Source organism: Ostrinia nubilalis, chromosome 3 (genome assembly GCF_963855985.1).
Source record: "Ostrinia nubilalis chromosome 3, ilOstNubi1.1, whole genome shotgun sequence".
Lineage (NCBI taxonomy): Eukaryota > Metazoa > Arthropoda > Insecta > Lepidoptera > Crambidae > Ostrinia > Ostrinia nubilalis.
In genome coordinates, this window is record NC_087090.1 from 261,948 (window position 1) to 274,154 (window position 12,207).

General features: G+C 37.9%; 2 protein-coding genes across 2 annotated transcripts in view; one reads left to right on the top strand and one right to left on the bottom strand.

Annotated features, from left to right (window-relative positions):
* LOC135087433 (uncharacterized) overlaps positions 1–12,207 on the top strand; it is a 364,186-nt gene that overhangs the window by 74,113 nt on the left and 277,866 nt on the right. The window lies entirely within an intron of this gene.
* Positions 1–12,207, bottom strand: part of LOC135088256 (nephrin) — a 135,420-nt gene that overhangs the window by 20,714 nt on the left and 102,499 nt on the right. Inside the window, exon 8 of the mRNA XM_063983132.1 lies at positions 7,532–7,691. Coding sequence (XP_063839202.1) covers positions 7,532–7,691 — 160 coding nt within the window. The remainder of the gene's footprint in view (positions 1–7,531; positions 7,692–12,207) is intronic.

A 12,207-nucleotide genomic window follows, 5' to 3' on the forward strand; every position in this document is an offset into this window, starting at 1 on the left:
GATACTGGGGTATGCCATAATATTAATATATGTACGAGTATATCTTTCGTACATGCTTTAATATTTTGATTTGATTTGTGCTCTGCTCGTCCTCAAAAAGCTAATTCTAGTTAGGTCGCGGAGTAAACTATGGGTGCGTGTCGCGTGGCAGCGGTAACGCATGCGACGCGACCGCCGTCAGACTGTATGTGAGACGCGACGCGTTACAGCAACATGTTCTTCCGATGTCGTAACTTTGTTTGCTTTTGACGGTGCAGCGGTGAGTGCTAAGTGACAGCTTGTAGGTAGGTACTGCAAATTTTCTTACTGAGTTGAAAATGCAGTTATTAAGTGGTATGAATAGATAAGATTCATGATCATTAATTTAATCTATAAACGAGTAAGTAAAATTATTAAAACTCGATACCTATGATATTCCAGATTTTTAAAATTTTATTTTTTAACCTTTTAATTTTTGCTTTTATTTGTTATTTACCGTAAGTATAATTTAAGTTAATATTACAATAGGTACCTTTTATGTCAAAAACTAATTAAATTTATTTTTATTGAGTATCTACTCGTACTACAAAGTTATCTAGTAAATCTGCATTGAAAGCAAGATATTTCAGCATTCATCTATTAACACAAACTGCAAAGTTCGTCAAAGATTAGAACTTCGAGATCAAGTCGATGTCGGGAGGAATGTTCGCCTGGAGTAGGAGCCGCAGTGCAGCAATTATGCAGAGTTGGGCCAGTAATTATGCCGCCGGCGATTAACACGCGCCGGACGGCCCGTCGGACGGCGACCGGACGACCGGACGGCGCGGGACTGCCGGATGATGGCCCAAGTTACGGCCCCAGCTGTCTACTCCCGCAATTTGGGATTGGTCACGATGATTGATTGTCTCTTACTTTCAAGGATTGGCTTCGAGCTTTGTCAGGTTGGATCTTTGTGTGACAAATGGTGAAACGGATTTAGTCACAGTTGTACATATTGTAGCCATGGTTGAAGCTGTATTGTTGATGAATTACATTACTGTTGATTATTATTAACCCAAAAGTGAATTGAAGCGATTGTGATGACGACATCAATTACAGAGGCGCCGTTGTGCTGCAAATCCATCAGAGACATTATTGCGTTCTACATATTAATTAATTATGCACAACTTGAAGAGGATTTAGCCCTACCACAGAATGTGAAAATCAAACAGAACATATAAAATGTGCAGATAATATGAGCTACATCCGATACTACTTGCAAATGTGACGAAAAATTTATCACGCGTTTGATGAGTTAATTGTTTTGTTTGGAACTAATCACATTGCGAATGCAAATGTTGTAGCGTTTGTGATGGTTTTGTGAATTAGCTGGCTGTCTTGTTTTGGCTTTGCTTGTACCAAGGCAGCTTCGTAACCGAACCGCGCAACCCTGTGTACGGATTAAATAATACCTCGTACATATTCATATTGTTTTACACGTACCGACGTTGTCGTTCGCCCAGGCGTGTCACTCGAACACTCTCGACTTGCATAACGAAGTATAATAGGCACACGAGTGACAATATGGTCTTTCTCTTGTCCTTATTTGGCACTCAAACCCATTGTTTTTCACTCGCTGTCGTTGTACAGGTCTGTCTAATAAGTAACGGCCTAGGTAAAATGGTAGAGGTCGCAAATGTACGACCAAACTCCTTGGCCGCTCACCTGGCTGGCGAGAAACTTCTTTTTCTTTTTCGTGTTTTTTATTGATTGTCTCTTTTTTCTCTTCTCTTGATTTTTCTACTCTGAACTAAAAGCAATGTAGGTAACTCGATTTTATTTTTACAATATAATTTTATTTTACACCACAAAGCATTTCAATCAATTAATCTCTCGTAGTGTCGGTGACGTATTTCGATCAGTCGTAGCAAGTGCTACGACACTTGCTACTCGTACAGCAAGTGAAAAACTACTAGCTTTTTTTTTACAAATGCAGACATTTACAGACTATTACATTAAAGTACCCTTTATCATAATACATAATATATGTATAACTTACCAAATGATTTTTAAGCTGTGAGCCAGAGATAAATTCCACCAACCAGTCCTTACCAACGTTAACCCAGTGAATATTAATTATTGAATTGAAAGCCAATATCAACTTCATTATGTTCGTCTGAGTGATCAGTTTCATCCTTTAATTAACTAACAATAACTTTAGTCAAACACAGCAGGCGCGTAAAACAAAAAACCTACGCCTCTAAACTTTTGTTTTCAACGAATAAAATACGATCAATTAAAATGAACTAAATTCTATCTCTGCGCCTGACAAATTCATTTGTTTTGCGCGCAACATGGCGCCGTCAGCAGTGACGCGCCATTAAAAATGCCAGTCTTATTTTGTCAGGGCCATATCTTACAATCGGCAAAATAGATCGGTTGCCATTATGTGGGGCGGGGCGCGTGCGGGCTCTTAGGGCCGCCAAAATCTTAGAAAACTTCCAAATACGAGTAAATACAACTGTTCTTGTTGGTTGACAGTGAATTTAGAGGATAATATGAGGAGACTTAAGCAAAAACTATTTTCACACGTACGAAGGGTAATTATTATAGTAATTTATGTAACACTAGCTTTCCGCCCGCGGCTTCGCCCGCGTGTAATTTTGTCTGTCACAGAAAAACAATATCGCGCGCGTATTTGCTCACCGTTTAGACCTACCCTGGACTACGACAAACATTTTAAAACCAAAATCAGCTCAATCGGCCCAGCCGTTCTCGAGTTTTAATCAGACTAACGAACATCAATTCATTTTTATTTATACAGTGTGAGTCACGTTAAAGTGTACATATGAAAACAGATGAAACTAGACCTATTTTTATCGACAAAAAAGAGGTCAAAAAATTTTTGAGATTTTTTTTTTTTTTTTTACAGAATTTTTTTTCTTCCAATTACTTATTGTAAAGAAAACGTAATAACTTTTAATCTAAGCGGTATATCCTGATAAAATAAAAACAGTAATAATGCTAAATAACAGGCAATACTAAAACAATACATAAAATACACAAAAAATGCCAACAAATAATAAAAAAATGATACTTTTTGAAAAAAAAACTGCTTAAAAATTCGTATTTTTTTGGTTATTTGATAAATTTCTCCAAAAAATGCCCCTATAACAGATAGTTTTTATTACTTTTTATTATTCTCTATCGTATTACTTTTGTAAAACTAAAAATCGCATGTCTCTATCCCTATCACAACATTTGCTATGATCGTTTGAACAAAGGCCTGCCACCACATTTTTCTCCGCTACAGGTTGAGACAATTTTAATTTTAACTCAAATGCTTATTTTACTTCGAAATCTTTTGTTTTTATTTAAAATCTAACTTGTCTTTATCAAAATTACAAATCTAGAGTCACTTTCAGTTTGCATTTTTTGGAGAAATTTATCAAATAACCAAAAAAATACGAATTTTTAAGCAGATTTTTTTCAAAAAGTATCATTTTTTATTATTTGTTGGCATTTTCTAGGTATTTCATGTATTTTTTTAGTATCGCCTGTTATTTAGCATTATTACTGTTTTTATTTTATCAGGATATACCGGTTAGTTTAAAAGTTATTACGTTTTCTTTACAATAAGTAGTTGGAAGAAAAAAAATTCTATAAAAATTTAAAAAAAAATCAAAAAAAATTTCACCTCTTTTTTATCGATAAAAATAGGTCTAGTTTCATATATTTTCATATGTACACTTTAACGTGACTCACACTGTATAGATTATCGAAGTTCATATGGGCGATACCGCTTGATTAAACTAGTAAATAAGGAAATAACCGTTTCCGTTTGCTGTTTACCAAAACTATACATTCAAAATTATTGAAACAGCTTATTATGATGTGGTAAGTTTCCAACAATTTGTTAGTTATCATAAGGATAATAAAATAAAGGACGGACCAATTAATATTTTCATCTATTAGGTAAATATTTATTTATGTATTAATAAAGGTACACCAACAGCATTTATTATTTAGTAGATATTAGTAGGCAATGCAAACAATATAATTACTACCACAATTTACCTGACGATGTAAGCTCAGTTTAATTAACGATTTACACATTATACACGAGAAGATTAACCTCACTTTCAAGTAGGTACACATCATTTCGTATGAAGTAGCCATATTTTATGGTGTTCTCCTGGCATCCCTGGCTCGTAGGGCGCGGGGCGAGGGCTGATTTAAAGCAACGAGCCGCGAAGTGAGCACCTGCGCCGTGTCACTGCACTAACAAACAGACTTGTTTAATTCGACCTTATTTATCCTTCGACGCCTCCCACCCCCTCTCCCCCGCCCCGCCCCGGGGGTAATCACCGCAATTCTATCCGCACTAATTGACTATTGTTTAGGAACCCTTTCAGCTCGGAGGCAAAAAATTAGTGATTTAAATCGTCCCGTAATGGTGCTCAGACGCCTTATTGTTCTCCCCCCAGTTCCGGATTACGGAATCTATTTTTTACTCCGTTTGATTGCTACAATACAGTTCTGAAAACTTGGTGTTTATGCCTTAATTTGGTTTTGTTAATAAATCTCAACATGGATTTTAGATATTTTTTGCCAAACGTATTACAAGTAGACGTTATTATAATATCATACTTGTGGGCATGTGGGCGGCAGGTATGGACAGGGCGTTTTCCTGGGTTAAAAAAAGTTGAATGGAATTTTCGCCTTGCGATGTAAAACGCTTTATACACTATAAAAACGCTAAAACACTATAAAAATGCTTTATATTCTACCAAAAAATATTGTATAAAATAACCATAATATCTATCAATATAATTACTAGAAAAATCTCCGAAAGGAATACATGCCGAGAGTGAGGCGGATTACTCGATAAAACCCGTCTGAGGTTCATTCAGGCCCGGGTCGCGAAACAAGGAAGTTTAACCATTCAGTGCTTCCTTTCAGAGGCGCCAAGCAAACGTCGGGGAAAACAATTAGGGCAACTTCTTCCCGAGAAGGACGCAATAGCGCGTACTATACTGCCGACTGGGGCGAGTTTTATGTCCAACTCAATATCGGCTCTTCTCAGATTTTTTATTTTGTATGTTTTTTTCCAATAGATTTTTAAATTATTAATATAAACAATAATTCAAATAATTGCACTCCAATAACATATAGCAGGTTTTATCAAAATATCTATCGCTTCATTACATGGTACTCGTACTACACCAGTGCACCTGCACAGGTTAGGGCGGGCGGACTATCAATTATAGAGCAGGTTAGGTATTCAATTGACGTACAGAACTTTACTGATTGAAATATCAAATTTAGAACACATCGGAAGCAATCGGTTATGTCATTGATGTAATAATAATTCAAATAACATACCAGTTAAATTAACCCGGGGCAAGGCAGTTAGTAGATCACGAAGGCGGAACACGAATGTGGCCACGGCCACAGCGCAAACGCAAATGCAAAATTTATTTAATTATCGATTTATTAGAACCGCCACTATGTAGAGTTTTATGAGTAGGTACACTTAAAACTTCCTTCCTACCTTTACGATTCATGTGTGTTAACTAACTTCATCTAAAACTAGTGATCAGTCCTGCCAATATCTGACTATACCAGTGAAATGCCGAGTGATTTCAACCAGTGAGCTAATTGAAACAATGGCATTGTCACTTGTATCATCTGTTTGGACGGAGCGTGTCGCGGAGGCTCGCCACAATGCTTCTTAATTTGCGCGGCGTGCGCGGCACAATGCGCTCGCCACGATTAATTAATTCGGCGCATTAAGTGCCGGTGGCCAGCATTGTCCCGCCGTTGCGCCGCGGAGCCGGGCCTGCGCCCTAATGAACCCTCGCTCACCATTTTCTTCTTTATCATGCGTTTCATCAAAGCTGTGTGAGGGAGTTGTGCGATGCGAGGATGCAGGCGCTACTGACACATTGTCTATTGATAGTAGTTGAACAAAAAAACTGAGGGTGGCGAGAAAAACAGTGAAGTATTTCCTACTTTTACTTTTTGTATACAAAAACATAACCCTCCTTCTAGCGCAGTCGGGTAAAAACCTTGCTCCACCAAGCGCATCACTGCCAAACTGCGCTGAGGCAGGGAAGAAAATGAGGTGAAGAATTATTGGATTTTTATCCTGCGGACTGCATTTTGGTCCCACGCAACTTTAATCTTCTCTGTTTCGAACTTATCGGAGCTGTAAAATTTTGAATGAATTTTTCAGCGGTTAAGATACGGGTACATCAAGTAAATAAGATTGGAAATTGCACGCCCCGGGCGCGGCCATAACTCCGGATCCGAGATCGGGTCATAAATCATTACCGTCCTGATGCAAGTTTGAGTGGCGATGCCGCGGGAGCCGATACTAAAATGAGCGCACCGCTGAATATACTATGAGTGCTGCAAACAATGCTGTTATTGTTTTGCGCGGCAAAAACTACTAGATACAAGATAGGGCGGCGATGATTCACTCGGCCGGGCGGGCGGCGGCGGCGGGCGCGTCCGGCGACTCGTTCGCGACGCAAATTTCAATAAATTCTAATATCGTACATTTTGCTCGAGCACATACTTCCATTCTAACTCGTAAAACGTTGAAAATATGTAGCGGAAATTTTGCGAATATTTCAAACGGCAGAAGTTAACTTGGAGGTAACAGTTACACATTGCCATTCGATTTTGATAATATTAAAATTTGACGGCGTTTCTCTCTATTCAATTCCAATAGTTTTCAATTGTTACGACCATTCTTTAACTCTTTTTACTTTCTACGTTTTTATCACCAACACCTTCGAGTGCTTAATTTCTGTGGCACCTGACAGTATGTATAATGCTGCTAGTCTTTGTAGTTTTTCAAGTAAGCAAGAGACTCTACTTGGCGTATCATGCGCTTTTGATTTTTCGGATTGGTACAGTTTTTGATCCTCCTGTAATGCATCCTGGTGGGATACAATCTCGAGTGTATCGTCTCCTGCTGTTTTTCGTCGTGTCGCCTTACAGAGTACGAACCTCTGTGGGAACTTACACTTGAAGTGTAGTTAGTGAAACAAAGTCTCTGCTATGTTTTTTGTTAGTTTTGATACAAAGTGTTATGGGACTCTTCCCACGTCTCGTTACCACCACTGTATCTCCTGTAAAGCCAGGATCTACAGCTTGACCGCCAATAAAAACTCAACCAGTAAAGGTCGAGTTTGTCCCGGGGGAAAGTTAAACTGTCATTGCACCCGCAACAAAATTAATCTGAAGAACATAGAAGGAGTTCGAAGTTAAGGTTCGACTTCCCTCCAAGACTTTCCTGCAGTGCAAAGCGGATTACAGGTGACAAAACAAAGATTTCAGTAACCTTTAAGATACAAAGTACTGGCACAGGTACTAGCTAGAAGACGTAGTGTGGGCAGGCCTCCCACTAGGTGGACCGACGATCTGGTGAAAATCGCGGGAGGTGCCTGGATGCGGGCGGCGCAGGACCGGTCTTTGTGGAAAACCTTGGGGAAGGACTTTGTCCAGCAGTGGACTTTTTTCGGCTGAAACGAACGTAGTTACAAAGTGTGTTGGTACTTACACTTGACCCTGAAGTGCAGCTCGTTGGAGACGGTCTCGCCCTCGGCGTTGAGCGCGGAGCAGGCGTAGCGGCCGGAGCTGTGCCGCGTGACCTTCTGCAGCACGAGGCTCTGGTTGCTGTGGAACACGCGCGCCGTCGCGTTGTGCGCCAGCGGCCGGTCCTGCACAAATCAACACGGTGCTTTATTAAAACGCCCCACTTGATGCTATGTACAATAGCCGACTATTGTTTGGTGATACGTGTCACGACCACTACACTGGTTCGCCGGGAGTCTAGTGGTCAAAGAATCCTTCTGGCATGGCTTAGCAGTTAACCCTTAATTAGTCGCATGGGGTCAAAGCATTTTCGGATTCAAAAATGAAGCACTTGGCGAGGCCCGATTTCCTCCGCGCCCCCAGTAGCTTCATAAAACACGTCTTAGTTTGTATTTTGATAGCGACTAATTCACGGGAGTGGAAGGATGCGTCGCTGCGCTCTTGAGTGGTGACCCCATGCGAGTAATTACGTAACTTTTTTGGAAGAGGTAAGTTTTTTGTTTTATGTATTTATTTTGTATATTATGAATAATATTTGTCTTATTGTATATTCAGTGAATAAATGTTAGTTATAAATGTGTTTTTACAGCTCTAAACAATAAAAATATTGATAAATTCAGTTTTACTACTACTTTGTCTTTTTTTTTCAGAGTTAGTAGAGATAGGAAAAAATAGCAAATTGTGCAATGGTTGGAAGATGTTTCTGATGAAGAAGAAGTTGGAGGGTCGAGTTCTGAGCCAGAGTTAGATGAAATAACAAAAAGTGATCATGATAGCGCTAATGAGATCGAGCAATCCTCCGCACAATCAAGTGAATCGAAAATGCAAGAAATGTACAAGATTTGTGTGCAATGATCACTTTGAAATATACTGTCAACAGTATAACAAGAATGATTTGGAGAGTTCCTAAAAAATACTAGTATTACCTATGATCACAGTATACCTAAGTACAAATTGTTAGTTATTGACAATTATTTTAATTTAGCTTGTTTTTGTATAATTAGTAAGAAATTCATGTTATTACCTATAGATATTAAAGAATAAATAAAGCATTTTTATAATAATATAGTTTCATTTACTTATAAATTTCAGTATGTATTAAAAACTAATCACACAATTTGGGGTCATCTGTGACCCCATGCGAGCAGTTATGTAAGATTCTTTATGCGAGTAATTAAGGGTTAAGCTAATATGGCATAGCAGTTAAAATAGCGCTGTCCATGATTACAAAGAGTGAATCGAGTTGTTTAAGAATAATTAACAGAAAGTGATTATAGTAGTATTTTTCTTGTGTACCTTCTGTTAAATAAAGTTCTATTGTAAAGGTAAATAAACTCTATTCAAAGGTAAATTGAACAATAAACACCAATTTCTAAAACACTGTTTTGTGATCAAACATCTTTGATGTGGCTGTAATCTCATCAAGATATTTATTGAAAGTTTATTCTGCGACCACATTGTTAGTCAGCACTAGAGGAAAATCGTTAACAATATTGCCTTTAAAATTGCATCGACAGAGAGACCGCACCGTTTAATTGAAATTATGTTGCAAAAATGTGTTTCTCTTGGTACCTATTTAGTTTGTAGGTAAACATAACAGAACTACATACATACTTCAAATAGGCATAGTACTAATTTTGCATAGTTGGAAATAACATACGAGTAGTTTATTATATTTGTGTCGTCGGAAAAGTTTTATCCAATCACATAGAACACAAATTAGTACATAAAATAAAAGTATGATCAATATCGTTATTATACACGTGTAACCGTTAAACGGACTTCTTTCGATCGATCTTCAATTTTTCGCATTCAAAAGCTCTATCTTAATAATCCCTTTTATATTCTATGATCCACGTCCTAAATCCGTCGGTAAAGGAAAACAAATGAGATCACTTTTTATCTCTAGCCTCGTCCCAATTTGTCCGATTGTAATGCGGCCGTAATGAGATGTAAACACTCGAGTACCTGGCCTGCGCGATTAGGGCGCCCGGACAAAGACTAGTGCCGCCCCCGCGACTCCCGCGAGCCCTCACAAAGCCACTCGTCGTTTTCGAGGACTGATTATTCCTTGTTTCTGACAAAATGACGTCTTATTGTCATATAATAGGCATGTATTTGGTTTGTGACGGGATTCTGTGTGTAAATAGTTTCTTGTTTAGTCTGATTTTTGGTACCCTAAATTTATTTTTGTATGTGAATATAATTTTTTAATACACGTCAAAAATAACGGGTAACTTAGGTTTGATTATTTCTGCATGATTATACTTCAGTGAAACTAAATTGTAAAGTTTTTCTTTTATGATAATCATGATGTTTGTATAGGTTTACGAGTATATAGAAAGCAATGTACAGTACAACTAATATAACTGACTAATTAAGTAATTAAATAAAGTTCACCAAAATAATTAGCAATGAACAGAAAAGGGTTTAGAGATTTGTTAAAAATCTAATTCCGGAGCATGCAACCGTGCAGACGCAAGAAGGCTGCGCGCACGTCTGCCAAATCTAATTCCTCTAATGAAGTCCGGCCGCCGCAAACAAAAGTGTTTGTCGATGACGGCGCTCCGCTGGAGGAAATTAAAAAACACATTCCGGGTGAGGGATGTGCTGAATTTGGGACTTTTCCGGTTAATAGCCACCTGCACCGAAACCTTTATTGCAAACATTCACGGGAGTTTTAGCTTTCCCTCGTAGCTGTTGCATACAAATGTATTTATCTCATTATTTAGTTGTTCGTAATCCAACTCGCGTGTAGGTAAATTATTATCCGAATTTTTATTTGTATAAATTGTTTTATCAACCTACAGCCCTGGGTAGATGTCAGACACTTTATATCAAAGACGAAGCATGAAATTGTCTATCTTTTCGGACAATTAGGTCTAAAGGAAATATACAAAAATAACGAACAAAAGACTCATACAAATTAGATCTAAAATCAATATTAGTAAGTTTCCGGGAAATTGGTACAAAAGGTGGATTTCAATTCAGAAATTTCTAGGTAAAGGCGATTATTTTGGCCAACGTTTGGAAAATGTGGTAACAAAAGAATATTTGTAATGCATAAAATGTATTGGGCGAAAATGGAAACGAAATGGGTTGTTTTTCTTTCTTTGTACTTTTGTGACATTTAAGTAATAATCTAAAAAAATCCTAACACTATGGGAGCATGATTACAATCGCAAAACCCTTTTAGTAATTTCCAAGAAAATACTTTCTTCAACCCAAAAAAGTAATTACGCTCATTGTGATAACGACATTGGTCTTGATGGCAATTGTTTTAATTAATTGAAGTTAAGTTACTATGGTGTTAACAATATAAAGAAGAATAACAATACTTATTGTAGTAATGTGCGGACATGATCTTATACAAAACAATAACTGTGGAGTTGTTCGCAAGGCTCGCTATCGCCGCGGCCGATCCGTCTTGGGCAGGTGAGGTGGACGTTTCGTTACCAAGGCGCATTAGCCAGCCTTACTACTTTTATAACACTCTTTCAACTGTACAAAAATCGTTCTCTTCGGTTAGCAAAGTTCTGGAAATGTAAGGCAGTTTAATTGTGAACGTGGAAAATATTTCTTGAACATTTTAACAATATTTCAGAACCATGTGACGTATGAAGTACGAAAAAGTGAGTTGAAGGTCTCACTTGACTCACAGGTTCTGGGTCCCCAATTCCCCATTTTAGGGAGCTTGAGACTAACGCAGGAAATCGTCTATGATGGCTGTTTATAAAGTCTGACCCCGGGGTTGTGATCGCCATTGTTACACTACATCATCCCACACTATAGCGGAAGAAATTCTCAACAACAAACGGTAACACAAATCATCTTCATTACGTTTTCAGTACGTAGGTATCTAATAAATATCTCTCCGTTTCCCTTTCAACCCTTACAAAATTACACTAATTACTTCACAAAAGGCTGGTCTATTCCACCCCGGCGCTAAACGTATAACATTACGCTCCATTATTTTATCTCGGCTCCATTAGAGTGTTCATCCGGATGGAAATTAAGTTTTTACATCTGTATCTTTTTGTCTTTCTGTAGTGACACAGTCAAATTTGATAAAGTAGACCGCTACTGGGCAGCTAGCAAATACTTAATGTATGCCACTGTCTCAATATTACGTTTAATTTTGCGGTTTCATTGACAAAAAGAAGTAAATACGTACCTACATGTACGAGTACCAGCATTATTTGGTCAGGTCTGGTTAGAGCGGAAATGATATTTTATGGAGTGAGCTTACTAAGTGCACTTTCTACTGTGGGTCGGAGGGATACCTGCCTACGTGTATTCTCTTTCGTAATTTTGTTGTCCCGTAATAGCATTAAATCTGATGTTTTGGTCCGAGCAACTTCGATAATAATGGTGCCATTAATTAGTGGGCGTTCATTAAGTGGCATAGAAGGCTGTTACAGATGGCTGTGGGAGGCGTGGGTCATAATATTATGACGGCTATTTTCACAAGAGACTAAGTGTAGAAAATGCATAAATAGTATTAGCAGTTAGGCAGTCATTTAATCATTTGATTAAGAGTTTTCAAAGACAATTAGAATTCTAAAAGAATACTTTTTTTAGTGCAAATTTTTTACACAAGTGATTTCATATACTTATCTAAAATGTTACGACCTCCTGCTA